This window comes from Ochotona princeps, chromosome 21, assembly GCF_030435755.1.
Source record: "Ochotona princeps isolate mOchPri1 chromosome 21, mOchPri1.hap1, whole genome shotgun sequence".
Classification (NCBI taxonomy): domain Eukaryota; kingdom Metazoa; phylum Chordata; class Mammalia; order Lagomorpha; family Ochotonidae; genus Ochotona; species Ochotona princeps.
Genome location: NC_080852.1, coordinates 11,225,090 through 11,243,563, shown reverse-complemented (window position 1 = coordinate 11,243,563; position 18,474 = coordinate 11,225,090). Strand labels below are relative to the sequence as shown.

General features: G+C 39.7%; 1 protein-coding gene across 2 annotated transcripts in view; it reads right to left on the bottom strand.

Annotated features, from left to right (window-relative positions):
• Positions 1 to 1,852: 1,852 nt before the first annotated feature.
• Positions 1,853 to 18,474, bottom strand: part of TAFA4 (TAFA chemokine like family member 4) — a 139,915-nt gene continuing 123,293 nt past the window's right edge. The window contains exons 4-5 of one of the 2 annotated variants that reach the window (XM_058678637.1): positions 9,607 to 9,690; positions 1,853 to 2,834 (exon numbers count right to left, since the gene is read on the bottom strand). In XM_058678637.1, coding sequence (XP_058534620.1) covers positions 2,659 to 2,834; positions 9,607 to 9,690 — 260 coding nt within the window. In that variant the 3' untranslated portion in view covers positions 1,853 to 2,658. The remainder of the gene's footprint in view (positions 2,835 to 9,606; positions 9,691 to 18,474) is intronic. The other variant, XM_058678638.1, reaches the window with a different exon arrangement.

Here is an 18,474-nt window from a genome sequence, read left to right as displayed (position 1 = left end):
CCACAACAGCAGGTAGTTGTACAGTGCGTCTATGCTTTTGTACTTTGTCTCTTCCACACCTACCTACTGTCCTGTGACCTTCTGCCATCCCACACCACGCCTAGAGTGATGGGCTTGGAGTTCTCATCCTCCAAGTCCACGAGTAAAAGCTCTGAACTTAATAATGACTTATTTGCAAATACTATATCTTATTTTAAAATTCCTCTAAGAAAAATAACAATGTCCTATGTTCCGTCGCAATCCTCCTTTGCAGGAGTCATTAGCTGGGTGAATATAGTGAATAAATTCTCCTCTTATGAAATAGGAATATTCATAAAGGTCTGTCAGGTAGTAGAAATGGAAGATGACTTGTTTGTAAGAGGATAGACAATTTCATCAGTAACTCAAGGAATTTTGGAGATTCATTCAGTGTTGGTTGAATTCAGCAGATGAATAGAGTTCCACCTTTCCAAGGGCAGGCAACAAAAAAAAAGTGTAGAATTAGAACAGTCCGTTTGGATGTGAGGGAGTTAGGATATCGGGGTGTTTCTGGTTTCTTCAAAAAGACCTAGGTCGCATCTGCAGTTTGGCGGAGAGCTGTGCCTGAAGATGTGAACATCAAAGGCCTTGCAAGGGTTGAGAGCGCACGTGCCAAGGTCACGGGACCCACTGTGGACCTGTTACCTCACAACTCCTGAGGCAGCCTTGTTTCAAATTCTGTGAAAATACAGAGAAATTGTCTCCTACCTGCCTTCCTACAGGAAAGGAATAGGAATAAAAACATTGAAATGCTTCTCAGAGAAAGCCCCACATCAAGGCTCACTTTTGCTCTAGGTAAAAAGCACTCTTTGAAGCAATAATGGATGAAATGGCAGCTTCGAGGCTTGCCATTTTCCCAAATGGACCATTTATTCCTGCAAGTAGCTCACTCCCTAGAAATGCACCTCAAGGTGAAGTGGTGTCATTGTTACTTGATCTTATTTTGGGGGCAAAATCAAATGTGTGAGCAAAAAAAATCCTAAGGCGTTGTTTCATGTCACAAAATTGCCTTACATGTATATATGTTTAAACTCTGTGCTTACAGTAGGAGGATTTATACTAAAGGCAAGAGAGTATGCATAAAATATCAATGTGTCAAAGCTTACTTGAATCTCACCATATTTTGTATTCACCTTAATGCTAGCTGGAGATGGGAGGAGAAACAAGTGTACATGCCAACTTGGCTATAGGGTCACAAGTCCAAAGTTATGTATTATTTTCTAAAAAGTCTAAAAAGCCCAGGATGCTAGCACAAAAATAAACACAGAAACTTCCACGCCAGTAGCAGATGGGTTTTCTTTACTTATTAATATGACAGTACCAAATCCAGGAGGCTCCTAAGTCAGCCAAACCGAAACAGAATTTCACAAATGCTTATCAGGTATGCTCATTCTCTTTGCAGGACTAAAATCAAATCATTGTCACCACCATAACAACATTGTGTGTCCAGTTCTGTCTCCCCAAACACAATTGTAAAAGGATAGGAATAATTAAGGTAATGTAGAATGTATGCTTTGGGCATTTTTAAGCTCTAAAAGCCATTCCATGTCATTTTAGTGGTGTGTATGTTACAAGTGGGCTAGTGGTTCGTTCGTCTCACCTGGTTTTGAGTGACAGCATCCGAGATCATATGGACAGTCTACTGCAAAACCATTAAAGTGAGAAAAGAATGACTCCGATTTTCATGTACGTTTAATGAAATAAAATGATCCCCCCCCCAAAAAAAAGCAGCAGAGGAAGTTAGGAAGAAATAGTGTTCAATCTGAAAATTCAGCAGATTTAAATTTAACAAAATATTCTTGTACAAATGGCATAAACCAAATTTTACAAGTCACTTGATATAAACGGACTATTTTTTAGGTAACTTACCTATCTGACTACTCATAAGCTATAAAATCCCCAAAAGATTCATTTCTTGTTTACGCCAATGTTTTATAACCAAAGCTCTAGAAGAAATAAGCAGTGTGCTGAAATGCCGTTATTTTGTTTCTGCTTACCTACCACTGAAACTTGAAAGATGGACATTTCATATTATCAAGATATCATATCCAGATGGGAGGAAACAATGCAGTATGTAGCTCTACTTCCAGATCAAAGATGGACTCCCAGTGAAACTGTATCTTGATAATAGGATGCTGGACTCTGCCACTGTCCATGCCCACAATGACTATAGTAGTAATATAGGGAAACTCAGTTGGGCGGGAGACTTGGGAAGGGAGTAAGGGAAATCCCAGGGCCTGTAGAACTATATCATAAAATGATGATAATAATAATAATAAACTTAAAGACAAGACACAAATGTAAACATAATAACCCCAATAAATTCTATAACCAGTTCATCAAACTTTCTTAACACTAGCAAATCAGTTTTGCCCAAAGTTTTTGTTATTGAGACCCCTTTTAAACCATTTTAATTATATTGCCTAAAGAGAAAGCTCAAAACAGGAACAGAATTTAGACCCTTTGAAACACATTTATAGTTCCTTAAAAGACAAACTGAAGGCCAAATGTCTCTGAAGTAGTGATCCATTTTCATGTCTTGGATTTGTTCCTCCTGGATTTTTGCAGGCTTGTTCTTTCAGAATCCAAACATGATGTCGATTATGCCATGGCCCGTGGCTGGGCTTCAGTGTAACCAAGTCATGAAGCAGAAAGGTCTGGGTAATTTGGTGAACGCTGCACAACACAACATGTGAAGTTGTTGAAATCCAAGACAGTCGCCGGCAAGCGGCCAGGGTAGGAATCCACGGGAAAGAGCTCTGCCTCCCGCTGCTCCTCCAGGAGTGAGGCGCTCCCTCGCTTTGCTACCGTGTCACCTAAAACAAATGACACAGGTGAGCATTTGACACACCATACTAGGCAAAGGTATGCTGCTTGGACCGTGCCATTTGAGTAGGTTTTATCAGCTTGTATCTTTATGTGTCCCCCCTCTTCCACAGGAATTACACCCAATTTCTTGACATTTTGTGCTTTGAGCACAAAGCCTATTTGCACAAAGGCTTCTATAAACAATATTTTGCACCCTACTTTGTATTCTCTAAGGGTACAGAAACCCCATCCGGTTAGGTTCATGCATGCTTACCACACTTTGTTAATGGCCCTAGCCATTTGTAAATGCTGATTAAATACCACCCTTACTTGTGAATACAGTTAACCTCTACTTTTAGCAACTGGTTATTTTATGAAACTACTATATTTAATGGAAACATACATCCATTAAGAAGGTAATTATTTCATCTTACATTTTTCAATCTTAAGACTCATTACTTAAGACCTGAAACAATAGAAAAAGCCATTTCTATGACTTGATTTGGTCATGTGAAAAGTTTTTCAGGTTTTCCAAGTCCATAAAGCACCTCGGGAAAAAAATGCTTCAGTAGGTCCATACTATAAAAAAATTTTTTTCAAAGTAAATTATATTTGATAGCACTGTTATCCTGCCTAGCCTTTAAACCCAACTGGGTATTTATTCAAATGTCACCTTCACTGTGAACTGACATGAACTGAACTTACAGAATATAATTGCTCTTTGATTTATGCTGGGAATGCCAAAGCAAACACAAACAAATTCTGTCCTCACATTCTAGCGCAAAGCCTGTAAACCTTTGCATGAAAGACTAAATATAGTAGGAATCTGCTGCTTGGCAGCCCCTACAGTGACAGCAGTAGCAAGGATTCTGCTCATCACTCACAAAAGCAGAGGTCACAGATACACAAATGGGTGTTGCTTTGTTCCAGTAAATGTTTGAGAGATATATGCACTATGAGCTATTCTCCTTTGGATTTGTTCCAATCATTAAAATATGTAAAAAATCCATTCTAAGCTCACAGTGGGAGAATGGAGAAAAAGCAATAATGAGGCAGGGAAGGAGGAGGGCTCCTCTTCTCCACAGAATTACAGGGAAGGTAAAATTTGAGGCGATAGTTGGAGGAAGCAGGAGAGGCCTGAGTATTTGAAGGAAGGACTTTGTAAGGAGAGGGAGGTGCAAGAGAGCCTAAAGCCAACACACTGACCATGGCCTTTGATGTACCTTGCACCATCAACTTAAAAAGGTCACATGGGGACAAAATGGTGAAGGGTGAAACCACCATGTTGGGACAAATGTGAATGATGATGTGAGGAAAAAGAGGAAGCAAGAAATCCCCTGGGTCTTTGCTGTGAGCAGCTGGACAATGGAGTCAGCCGTGTCCTGAGATGTGGTATAATGTCTCTGTTTGCCTCAGTTTCTTCACCTGTGAAGTGGAGGTGGAAGTCCCTTGCAGGCTGAGTGATAGTGAAGAGTCCAAGGAATTGTCAAAGAGAACTGAACTGCCAGGTGCAGGGCCCATCACACAGTGAGCACTCAGTAATGGTGGGCTGTCATCATATTGGCTCTTTCTGAATCTATGCTGTATCTGTAGATAACCTAAAAGTAATCAAACCAAGTACCAACCTATGTCTAGGATATGATTTTCAAAAGCTTTTAACTTGAGGTGGAGCTCATTCCCATGCTTTGCTCCCTTTAGAAAAATAACCCAGCTGAACAGTAAGGTAGGTTCAGAATTACTTTTCTTTATAATTATGCTGTGCTGATTGTCTGTGGACGAGTCATTGCTATTTTATTTTGATGGGTAAAAGGGTTACTAATGTGTCAGTGTTCACTCCCAGGCATCAGAGAACCCTGAGCATTTTAAAACCCCAAACTCTAGGCATCAGAAGACTGGACCCTAGAAGGTGGTGTTTTTAGAGAAGTAAAGGAACAAGAAGGCAATGTCCTAGAGACACACATGGTTAAGATAATAGCTATCAGTGAAGGTCAATTTGTGATGGTATACTCTATGTATCTATGTCTATACTCTATTATGATGGTCACTCAGCAAGAACTTCAAGCAGGGGACTTTTTCCAACTGGCAGAGAAGGTAGAATTTAAGCCAAAAAGAGGCAACAACAGTGGGGAGCTCAGTTAGATGAGCAATTCCTTCATCTTGCCCATTAATTATAATCACCCCAGACCTACCCATATTCTACCAGAATATCCTAAACGTAGGGTTCGACAATGTTTCTGACACGCTCCCAATGTGACTGTTCTGTAGCTATATATTAAATGAAGACACTAATGATAACCCAGAGTGGTTACCCAAGAAGCAGAGAGAATCTTATCCATTAGGGAAACATTTTACATTGAAACATTTTTGAGTTTACATCTACATGAAAGGAAAACCAAGAAAGAAACAGAAGTTTGTTTTCTTCTGATTCACTTGCTAAATGCCTGAAATAATCAGGGCTGAGCCAGGAAGGTCATAGTCAGGAGCCTGGAACTCCAATCAGGTCTCCCACACGAATGGCAGGTGCACAGGCACTTAATGCGTCCTCAGAGGTAAGGCTGGTTTAACAAAAAGATAGAAGAGGAAAGAGTCAGACTTGAACCAGTAATCCTGCAGGAGATGCAAACATTCCAAGCAGCCGCCTCACTTGCTACACCACAAAGCCAGTCCCAGGAGAGCCATGTGAGGAAGACACTTGACTGGACCCAGTCATCTTCGATGCTGACAATAAGGGAGGTGCTGTAGGAAAAACTGTTGCTTCCATTCTTGAGATTCCTGTCCGATGGAATATTTAGGCATATAATAGAAAACTTGGAGGTCAAAATGAAGTAAAAGAATCAGGAAGTTTGCAAATAGCTATTGAGAAAAATACATACTATTCTACAAAGCAGCCTTTCAATACTGGTGTTTAAAGTCACAGACCTCTGGATTGTGCTTCGTGGTATACGAAGCCCGGCCTCTACCCCTGAGATGCCAGTAGCAGCACTGCCTAGCACGTCACAGGCAAAGAGAGCCTCTAGAATTGCCAGAAGCCCATTCAGAGACAGAGCTGTCCTTGGCTGAGAACTCATGTCCTAAAGACATAGTTCTTTGCCCTTTGTAGAAGCTTTGAGAATAAGAGCAGTAAGAAGTCTAAAATATTTCATCTGAAATTCAATGTGCTTTTCTGCTGGCTAATGTTTGGCTTTTGTGCTAAAACATTGTGTACCTGATTGAAGATTTAACTGGCATCTTGAAATAGGAAGGGACTGTTCAACATGAAGAATGCAGCAAGTCTGAGCAATAAATTAAGGAAAGAAAGATTGAGGCAGGATGACAGAATTACATTTTTCTACAAGAAGTCATAGCCAAAGCATCTCTGGAGACAATGAAAACTATACAGGCAGAATAAACTTGATGCCAATCTTTTACACCCGACAAAGATGGCTCGTTTGGGAATTGTTCCTTCTCATATTTTCATCTATTCATCTGAGACCACTGATGTCTCAATTTGACTGCTTCATATTTGCATTTAAATGCAGAGGAAAAAAAAAACCTAGGTGGCTTTCTGCAGGAAACCTGACTTTAGCCTTGTTGTGTGTTGGCATCACTGAGCATGAACTGTTAAGGAAAAATGGAAACTATTTTGTTATTCAGTAACCATCTCCCCTAGGGAGCCAACTTCTCTGCCTTTATAGGATCCTGGTTTCAGTGGTGATGTAAGGTCAGTAGTATCTGGAGAAAAAGAGATAGCTTCTGGAGGCACAGGGTCCACAGGGAAGCTGGTCTCAGGCCCACAAATAAATGTCCTCCATGTACATAAGATCCATAAAAGACATAAAATGTTTTATGCAGTTCAAGTCACACTGGCTTGAATTAATAAAGGAAACAAAGTTTTATGACTTGGAGATTATTCTCAGATGGTGTATCACTTAGAAAAAGGCAGCGCAAGTATGATGATAGCTTGGGGAACTGTATTATATGTCTACAACTTTTGAAAGTGCTAAATGAAATGTCACTTCCATTGAGGATTTAGCTAGAACAAACTTGTATTCCCAGCCCATGGAGCCAAAATGCCCCTAAAGGTTTTCTTCCTGTAAATGCCCTAACTGCACATAGAGAAGGATGGAGAGAGTTTCATGAGGATAGTGGCATAGGAACAGTCTTTTCCCAAACACAGCTGGCTACTTCTTGTGGTCTTGTTCTATATGTGAAACAACAAAAATATTAATCTTCTAAAATGCCATTCCAGAGACTACAAGAAATGCTATTTTCATCACTGACCCTAACACATTACCAGCAACTGCAAGATTTTTAGTTATAAAGTACTGCAGGGAAAATGGCTGAAGGAAGTTTAGGGAAGAACTGTAGAATTCTCTTACTGGAGGGTTTGCCGTGAATTTATAAAGCTTGGAAGTTTAGTAGGAATGACTTGAAGGAGAATTTTCTCCCCCTTGCTCATCCAACCAAGGACTCCATGGGTATAAAACCATGCAGTCATCTCTTGGTATTTCAGGCCATTCCTACCGCCACCCAAATCCTTGGGTTTCAAGTTTCTCAAATAAAATGGTGCAGTAGTTGCATGTAAACTCCACGCATCCTTCTGGTAACTTATAAAATACAAATACTTTGTAAATACTCAGATGTTTTGCCTAGAGAATAATGATCCAAAAAAGTATATGCGTGTTCAACAGTGATTAAACCCACAGCTACAATTACGTAGGACTCAATGTAAGTCATGTCAGGGGGCCACTTCTCTTCAATCTCACTAATAAATATAAGTCAGTTGATAATCCCACATAGTTTTTTAAAACAGCCTTGATTCTGAAAGTACAATTTTAAGTAAATGATAAAGAACTAATCAAATAACTTGCTGTTTTGGAATTCTGGATACAAGCTCAAGTTCTCATCTAATCTGACATTTATTAAATCTTGATTTACATTTTAAATGTAACTTTTAAATTATCAGTAAAATTCTATTGTTTTTATAGCTTATGTACATGTCTAGCAAAAGTAACCTGTATTTGACCTCAATGATTAAAGGCAAATAAGACATGTGTTTAGTAACTTAATGCAAAGCATCCGTAAGATGGAAAATGCTGAAGGGAGAAGCCAGTCACTCTGTATTATATTACATAAGGAGCCAAGGCTCAGACATCAACCAGTTACAGTCATTCTGCCATAATTGACTAACAATATCAAAATGACCTTTGTTGTATGACTTTTCTTCAAAGAAACAGTTGTTATAGCATCCAGCTGGTTATGACTACCAAGGTAAGCAAAAGTAAACATGGGACCCAACTTCACAGCTTTTATCAGGAAGTTTGGAGTATTCAGTACAGCCATCCATGTAAAATTGTGACTAGTAAATGCTGAGAGTTGCAATGATGTACATCCAATCAGGATAACAGTCCCTAAAGAAGCAAGGATTGATGAGAGAAGGGAGAGAAACATATTCCCTGAGGAGGGAACAGGCACTACACAGCACATAGGAAACAGGTACTAACAGAAGGCCCCACAGTCTGGAGCAGAAATGAGGGGAGCTTGGCTGGCCAGAGTATTTGCTAAGAGCCAAACAGACCAAGCATGGACTAGGTTAGAAAATGTCATTTCACAATTACTACCAGATGGGCTCTATGGAATCTAGGCTACAAGGGACCACATTAGGAATCCAGATAGTGGATTGGACAGGGGCTGTAAGGATGGAGATCTTCCGTAACAGCCAAGCATCCTGCTTTGGGAACTGACCCACAGGAAGTGAAATCAGCATATGAAACAGTGATACACACCCCAGGTTTACAGCAGCACAATTCACAATAGCTAAGGCACAGAATCAACTCAGATGCTCTTCCACTAAACTGGATGCATTACTAGATTTAAAAAAAAAGTGCTATGCACATGAGGGAACACTACTTAGCCATTAAAAAAGGAAATCCTATTGTTAAACAAAAATGCATAAACAGGAGATCATTATGGTAAAAGATCTAAACAGCAAATGTTTCCTGATTTGTGTTAGGAAATATAGAGAACCCCCAAAAATGTAAATGAGTAAATGTAATGTAAATGTAAATGTAAAATGAGTAAAACTGTATTGGAGTATTGTTTGTATGATATCAAAAAAAATTGAAAGACAAAGCAAAGGAAGGAAGGAAGGTCAGAAGTATTACACGCTTGAAATTTAATATATGAAGTACACTAAATTGGTTCTATTTAGCTAAATTAAAGAAAAATCTACCCCAAAGACAAAGGAATCAGGAAAGCAATGAGGAGCTACAACATGAGGTTTCTTGCTGAGCATCGCACTGAGAGTGAGTAGAGAACGGTCCTCTTCAGAAACAGCGATAACCGGAGGAAGGACCTTGGGAGGAGGGAACTGTGAACCTTACTGCACTTGATGAAGAGTCACCAATGATGACCTCTTCCTTAAGGCAGCACATACTTCCACTGTACTAAATCATGCGCCTGTGAGTTCTACCATGGTATTTTGTAACACTAGCCCATCAACTCTGAAACCTTTACTGTGAAAGAAATTTGAAGAAGCTCCATCAAAAAGGAGTGTTCTGCCCCTCCCACCTGACGCAAAGGGAGATGCTGGTGAGTGGGATTTTTCTGAAAGGCCAAAGGCATCAGGTGGCACTGGCTACGCTGGTTTAGCAGTATCACATAGTAATGTTCTCAGATGGCAGAGAAGACCATGGCATACACCCTCAATTTCACAATGTACTGGAGTCAAAGAGTAGAGTTGCGCTTTGTCTATACTTGCCTTTGTAGTTTTGACTTTATTGCCACTGCTACAGGACCAACCTGAGTAATCTGGCAACACCTTACAGTCCTCTCCTTCCAAACAAGGATTCATGTGACACCACCATTTCTGAACCACGATGGAAGCTGGAAAACAAAGGTCAAGACACATTTGTGATAGTGTTTGTTCCTTTACATGTGGACAAAGTGAAGGTCAAAAGAGATTAATTACTACAACGCCTTCAAAGGCTGCTAACAGGACTTATTTCAGTATAAGTAAATTTAAAGAATCCATTAACTACTTAACAAAATGAAATATTTCTCTTTGGAAGTTGATTCCCCAGCTATAATATAGCCAGGGAGAGTTTGGTCCAGCCTGCCTATTCAGTCTGCCCATGTTCATTTCTAAATGTTTAAATGATTTTAGGCTAGTTAAATAACTTAATTAGGTTCTATTTCTTTATTTTAAAAGTACATCCTTAGGCCTGGCACTTTTCAGCTTATGGCTGGAACCATAGCTTACCATCAGCATCCCATATTGGAATGCTGGTTTGAATCCCTGCTGCTCCACTTCCTTGTCAGCTTCCTGTTACTGCACTGGGAGAGGCAGCAAATTATAGTCCAAGCTCTTGAAACCTATCACTCTTGGAGAAGACCCAGTTTGAATGTGTGGCTCTTTGCTTCAGCCTGACACAACCTGGGCTGTAGCCAAGTGCAAACTGAACCTCTCTCCCACTGCATCTCTCATCCTTTCCCTCTTCGATGTATATTTGCTATTATTTATTTAAAAGGAAAAATGTTTATTGAATGGTCCTTCATCAAGGTGTAAAGAAAAAGACTGATCCATACGCAAGGCTTTGCTAACTTTGAGCCAGTCGAAGTACTCTCAAAAGGTGTAAGTTACTGCTCTAATGTCATCATCTTTGCTTGGAAGTTACGGTAGTAGATGTTGGCGTTGCAGAGTTGTGTGTGATGCTGTGTTAACAGCGAACATTAAAGTCAGAAAAGGTTTCCATCACATGTGGCATTTGTCCTACCTACTATTCTGGTGAGTGGTGGAAAACCACTCAAAATTAATCGCTTGAGGTAGAAGCACTCACTCCTACGTGTGCGTATTCTAGACTGAGCTCATCGATGGATTCAGTCATTCCCCTTACCTCACCATCCTCACCACAACCAACCAATCAGATGATCTGTATTATAAGCCTAGGAAGCACAGAACAGCACCCCAGTTCTTTAATAGCAGAGGAGATGTGAAGAAAACTAGCATCTCAACCCATCTTTCAACTCAGTTTTTTGCTTTCTTCCTCCTGAGTTGAGGTTATTTAGCTTTATAAATTTATATGTGTGTGTGTGTGTGTGTGTGTGTATGTATTCTGGATGTTAACCCCCTGTCAGATGTATGGTTTGAAGTTTTTATTTCCCATGCTGTTGGCTGTCTCTTTCTGAGCTGTCTCCTTTGCTATGCAAAGTTTGTTAGTTGGATAAAATTACACTTCAGCTTTTGTTGTCTGTGCTTTTACAGTCTGATCCAAAAACGATTTCCTGAAGCATTTGACCTGCTTTCTGCTTTGGTTTCAAATTTTCAGGTCTTACATTTAGATCATCACCCATTTTCAGTTGATTTTGTGTGTGTGCATGGTAAGCGATAGGCATCTAATTTCATTCTTTCACATGTTAGATATCCAATTTTGCAAGCACCATTTATGAGAAAAAAAACGATTCCATTTAGAACTGAAGTCCACAGCACCTTTGTCACAGATGAGTTCTGGGGTCTCCACTGTGCTCCACTGTGCTCCACTGGCTCACGTCTCTGTTTTTCTTCCAATAGTATGCCATTTTAACTACTACAGCTTTGTAATATCTAAAAGGCATGCAATATTACAGTTGCTCATTTCACTCAAAATTCCATTGACCACTTGGAATCTTTTGCGGTATAAAAAACTTCAGTGGTGATTTTTTTTTCTAGTTCTTTGACAAAATGATAAGCTTCTTTTCATTAGAAATTACATTAGGTCTGTGAATCACATTGGGTGATACAGACACCGTAACAATACTTATTCTTCCAATTTCATTAGCACAGGATGCCTTCCTATTGCCTTGTATCTTCAATTTCTTTTGCCTATGATTTATGGTTTCATCATAAATATCTTTCCCCTCTCTAGTTAAATTACTTCAAGGTTGTTGTTTTTCTTTATCTGAATGCTTGCTTGGTTGCTTATTTCAAATGGGATAGCAAGGCTTGATTCATTTCTCATGTGATTTGCTATTGCTGTACAAGCCACATTTTTTAAAGATTTATTTATTTTATTACAAAGCCAGATATACAGAGAGGAGGAGAGACAGAGAGAAAGATCTTCCATCCGATGATTCACTCCCCAAGTGAGCTGCAACGGCCAGTGCGCGCCGATCCGAAGCCGGGAACCAGGAACCTCTTCCAGGTCTCCCACACGGGTGCAGGGTCCCAATGCATTGGGCCGTCCTCAACTGCTTTCCCAGGCCACAAGCAGGGAGCTGGATGGGAAGTGGAGCTGCCGGGATTAGAACCGGCACCCATATGGGATCCCGGGGCGTTCAAGGCAAGGACTTTAGCTGCTAGGCCCAATACCACACATCTTTGCATGCTAACTTTGTTTCCTGCTTTATTGAATCTAGTCTCACACATCTTCGGTGGAGTCTTGGGTTTCTGTATACATACAAGAACATGCCATCTGCAAACAGTGATAATTTTCCAATTTTTATGACTTTAATTTTCTTTTCTGGCTGGGACTTTTAGTAATAGGTTGAGTAAAATCCATGACAGAGCCCTCGCTTACTCCAGATCTTAGACACAATGTCTCAGCTTATCTCCATTTATTATGTTATTGGCTTATGTGTAATATTTAGCATCCAGAGTTTTGAACCACTGAGTTCTTGAATTTTATCAAATGCCTTTTCTGCATCTGTCAAGATACTCATTTGACTTTTATCCCACTGATGTGATATACCACAGGTGAGAATGTCTTTAACAAATAACCAGCAAGCTTGGGATGAGTGAGTGGCCTAGCAATATAATGTCTCCATCCCGTATCAGAGTACCTGGGGTCATGTTTCAGTTCTCACAGTTCTAACTCCTTGCTGGTGTACATGCATGTGTTTGTTGATTTCAGTAGGTTGAACCATCCTTGCATTCCTGGATTATAGTGAGTAACCTTTTTACCCTGCTGTTGGATTCCATCAACTAGTATTTTACTGTTTCTTATATTACTTTAGTCTGAGAGGAAGAGAAAGGGATGACTCCCATCACAGGTCGACTCCAGCAAATGTCCGCAGCGGTGGGACTAGGCTAAACTAAAGGCAGGAGCCAGAACTTCAATCCAGGTTCCTCATGGGAGGAACAAAAATGTTACTGTCTCAGCTGGTGTTTTAAGATACTTGTCACTGATGTTTTATCAAGGATATTGGTCTATGATTTGTTTTCTCACTTGGTTTTATTACCAAGGACATGCCAGCCTCATAGAATGAGCCTAAAAAAAAATTCCTCCTCCTAGTTTTTGAAATAATTTGAGAATGACTGATGGTAATGTTTGTTAGAATTCTGTGGTGAAACCATCTGGCCTGAGCTTTCCTCTGGGTGATTGTTTATTACCAATTCATTCTTGCTGGTCATTACTGCTATGCCTAAGTGTTTCAGTTCTTCATGATTTAAACTTGATAAGGTTTATGTGAATTGGAATTTATACATTTCATCTACATTATCTACTATCATATGGCTTCACATTAATCCATTAAGCCTTTGCATTACTGTGATTTCAGCCATAGAATCTCTGTATCTTGGGCCCGGCATGGTAGCCTAGTGGCTAAAGTCCTTGCCTTGCATGTGCCAGGGTCCCATAAGGGCGCCGGTTCTAATCCAGCTCCCTGCTTGTGGCTTGGGAAAACAGTTGAGGACAGCCCAGGGCCTTGACATCCTATATCCATGTGGGAGACCTGGAGGAAGCTCCTGGCTGCAGATCAGCTCAGCTCTGACTGCTGTGGCCACTTGGGGAAAGAGTCAGCGAACGGAAGATCTTCTTCTGTCTCTCTTCCTCTTTTATTATTTTTTATTAGAAAGTCAGATATACAAGATTCAGATTTTGTAAAGATATATTTGTATTTTTTTTAGTGTAGCTAATGATTTGTCAATTTTCTCTGTTCAAGGTACCGGCTGTTTGTTTCATTGCTCTTTTTGTATCACCTTTTAGTCTGTCATTCGTCTTTGGTGGTCTAAATTTTATCACTGTATTCCTTCTAGACCTGGATTTAATGTTTTTATTTTTCCAGTATTGCCTTTTGATGCAGTGGTAAAACTGAGACAGGTATGCTTTTCTGATGAAACTATTGACTACTATATATTTCCAACAATACTTTAACTGTTCCCATTCTCAATTTTCTAATTTCCTCAATTTCTTACGCATACGTTTTAGGATTTCCTTGAAGCTATGCAATTTCTTAATATTTCTTTGTTAATTATAATAAGTTCAGAAAAGATAGCGTGATGTAGGTTTTTGTTTTAAATTTGAGACCTTTTTAGATCTACCCAATAATCTGGAAAATATCCCATATGTTTTGAGAAGGGTATGTGTTCTCTAGCTGAAGACAATTTGTAGGTAAGTTAGTCACAATTGACCTAGGGTGTTATTTAGCATACCATAGGATGCTATTAACTCTGCTGCTTTCTTTTTTAATTTTTATCTGAATAATCCATTTACAAACTTGGGTATTAATGTATGAGTCCATCTTTTCCTTTAGTTGTATTAATACTTTATGCATTACAATACTCAGGTATTGGAGGCATATTATTTCCTCTTTCTACACTGAATCCCAATTACTGTATAATGACCTTCCTTTTCCTTTTTTACTACATTTGATTTAAAAACGATTTTACCAGATAGAGGTATGGCTACCACTGCTTTCTTAAGAGTTACTTACTTGTTTTTATTTGAAAGACAGATTTACAAAAAGAAGGCAAGACAGACAGATCTTCTATCCATTGGCTCACCCGCACATGGCCACAACTGCTGGACCCAGGAGCTTCCTCTGGGTCTCCCATGGGGATACAAGCGCTTTGGCCATCTTCCACCATTCACCCAAGTTACAAGCAGGGAGCTGGATCGGAACTGGTGCAGCAGGGACATGAACTGGTGCCTGTATGGGATGCTAGCACTGCAGGCAGAGAATTAGCCTGTTACGCTAACACACTAGCCCCCTACTATTGTTTTCTCAAGAGTTCCACTTGCATAGATTATCTTACAGTATCACTCTGTTTTTCAATAGAAAAGAAGTGAGTTTTTATACACAGGATATAGTTTGGCATTATTTTGGTTTACTTTGGTCACTGTGTTACAGAGAAGGCAACCAGTGCATGTTAAAGGTAATTATTGGTAGGTGACATCGTACTATTGCCATTTTTACAGATTTATTTATTTTTATTGGAAAGGCAGTTATACAGATAGCAGGAGAGACAGAGAGGAAGATCTTCCATCTGATGACTCATTCCCCAAGTGGCCACAGCAGCCAGAGCTGAGCCGATCCGCAGCCAGGAGCTTCTTCCAGCTCTCCCACATGGATACAGGGTCCCAACCCTGGGCTGTCCTCAACTGTTTTCCCACGCTACAAGCAGGGAGCTGGATGGGAAGCAGGGTCGCTGGGATTAGAACTGGCACCCATATGGGATCCTGGCACATGCAAGGCTAGGACTTCAGCTGCTAGGCCACCGCACTAGGCCCTATTATTTCCATTTTGATCCATGTTTTCCTGTATTTTATTTTGTCCCTCTTACAATCTTCATGGTTAATTAATCTCTAGAGGTATGTTCTGATTCCTTATGTACTGCTTATGGTAAATCTATCATGGATTTTTGTGATTACCATGAGATTTACAAAAATGTCTTGCAATTGTAACAATTTAACATTCATTATAAAAGTGGGGAAAGAAAAAAAAAACATAACAAATGCCAATAGAAATTCTCCATTCCTAAATTTTGAATTTTTTGTTACGTTTTAGTATGAGTAAAAAACTATTAGAATGTTAAACAGGACTATACAAAGAACTAAAGTTATGAGTGATTTACAGACAGTGTTGTATTAATCAGATCACTTGGAATTTGTCTTTACAATTACCACTGACTTTTCTACCTTCTGATACATTCTTTCTCAGTGGTATCTTTTTGTTTTAGTTTGACAAACTTCCTTAGCGTTTCCTTTAGGACAGGTTTGGTGATGATAAATATATTCCTAGACGAAGCAAAATGTGAAAGAATTTATCTTTCCTTTATATCAGAAAGATGGCTTTTCTGGGTACAGTTCTGTTAGGTTGAATATATTTTTCCTCCAATGCTTTTTCTCTTGCCTGCAGCATTTTTGCTAAGTCAAAAACCAAGTAAACTGTGACTCGTTTATATGTTGTTTGCTTCCTGTCTTTTTACGTTTTTAAAATTCTTAAGTATGGAGATCTTTTGTCTTAGGTGAGACTTGGTTGTACTGAATCTGATGACCTTTGACCTTACTTCATCTAGCTAGTTTTATCTACCTCTAGGTTTGAAATGGTCCCTGTCATCACCTCTTGCACCCCAGAGTTGCTATCTTCATGCTGTGCCATTGCTTACCTAGGCTTTCTTCATTCCTGCTCTTTTCTCCTCCAACCACCCTGCATTCTTTCTTCAGTTTCATCTATTCTACTATGGAGACCTGCAGTTGTTTCTAATTTTACTTAATGTACTTTCTAATCAGTGACATGCTTGATTGTTTCATTGTTTCCATCTATCATTTTTTCTGGAATAGAACTTTGTTTCTGTGCTCTCTTGAAATTCACTGTGTATCCTTAACACAGTCATTTTGAAGTCTTTAGCTGAGCACTTGAGAAATCTCAATTCCTAAATATTTGCTTTCAGAAACCTTAGTTTGCTCTTCTAGATAAGCTCATGGTTCCTTCAAAGGTCTTGTCACTTGTTATGGTACAGCATCTGTCCATTAAAGAATTAGTTTTGATAACCTAGTTTCACTTTTGGCTGTCCTTACAGAAATTCTAAGCAGTTTGTTGATTTTCTGGGAGCCTGTAGAAACATCTGGTATTGTAGCACAAGGGAAAGCAAGTCAAGATTCACCCCTCTGCAGTTGTTGATGTTACTGTTAATGAACTGGGGAAATGCTTTATCCCTGAAAGCCCCTTCAGGGGCTCAGAGCCCACTAACACAAGACAGTAGATCAGAATGAGAACTGTGCAACCTTAGCGAGGAACAAAAGCCCACCACGGAAGGGTTGGTATGTCTGTTGCTGAAATTATTATTTCAGGCTGTTGGACTCAGATCTGAGCTTATGGCTAGTCCTATAACCTTGCTCTCCAGCCCTATCCCCAAGCAAACAGAACTCTAGTCCTATCTGCCTGTGTTTGGGGGAGGGATGATGCAGGCTCCAGATCCTCCATGTGCAGGTACAGGCCTAGAGGAAGGGTCCCAGGTGGCCCACTGCGTTTAGTTGCTCTTGGTGTCTTTAAAACAATTATTGCCAAAGACATGTCCAGGAGCCTTCTTCCTACACTTTCCAGGCAGAGTTCTGCAATTTAAAGCCTATTTGTAAGTCTGTAATGACTTTTCAGCTAATTTTTGAATATGGTATAAGATAAAACTTCTTTTTTTTCAGGCCCGGCGGTGTGGCCTAGCGGCTAAAGTCCTCACCTTGAATGCCCCGGGATCCCATATGGGCGCTGGTTCTAATCCTGGCTGCTCCACTTCCCATCCGGCTCCCTGCTTGTGGCCTGGGAAAGCAGTCGAGTATGGCCCAAAGCCTTGGGACCCTGCACCCGCGTGGGAGACCCGGAAGAGGTTCCAGGTTCCCGGCTTCGGATTGGCACGTACCGGCCCGTTGCAGCTCACTTGGGGAGTGAATCATCGGATGGAAGATCTTCCTCTCTGTCTCTCCTCCTCTCTGTATATATCTGACTTTGTAATAAAAATAAATCTTTAAAAAAAAAACTTCTATTTTTTCCCCACTGCATGGTCTCTTCTTGTGAGAGCCATGTTGTTAGAATTACTGGAAGATTTCTAGCAGTTAGCTGAGACACCATACTTCCTGACTCAAAGCTTTTGTTCTTGCTCAAGCTATTTGGATCTTTTCTTGATTCACATATTTTTAGGAAAAAAAATCATATTACTAAAAAACATGTCACCATAGTCTAAATCTGGAGGTCACTTTGGTAATATGAACATTTTGACAATGTATCTTTACATTTGTTTGTATCTTTAGTACCACCTTTCAACACACTATAAACATTGACTTCCTTGTTAAACTTATTGCTGAATAATTTATTACTATCATAAATGTGATTTTTACCTGATAATTATTTAACATTATAGAAATGTAATTAATTTTTGTCTACAACTTATTTTTATGTTTGTTTTTGTATTCTGCTACTTTACTGAATTTCTTTCCTGTTACTAAGCATTTATTGTCAGGTTTTTTTTTTTTTTTGGTTCTTCTCAAGCTATTAGGAAATACTGAAGCCAAAAATGTTTCTACAGTATGAGACCAATATTATGCAAAGACCAATGCCAAAAGGCTAGAAATAGACAAGTATTAGCCAGTGTCCCTGATGAAGATAAATGGAAAAAAAATATTCTTTAAAAGCTATTAGCAAATCAAGGCATATTACAAGGCCCATGATATACCAGGAATAAAGGGAGTCAGAACTCAAGTTTAGACCTTCCACTTTTGGGATAGTAATTAAAGACTCTCCCACCAGAGACTCCTCTATACTGCATTTCAAAAGACCAGTCTAATCTGTCCATAGTCTCTATTTCCTTGCCACAGGAGAGCAAGACCTCCCAAGGTTGAAGTGGCTGAGGAAAGCTGGTCTGTCCCTACCCACTGCTCTGTTTCCTTGGTATTTCCCCACCTCCCCAAGAGCCCAAACTAT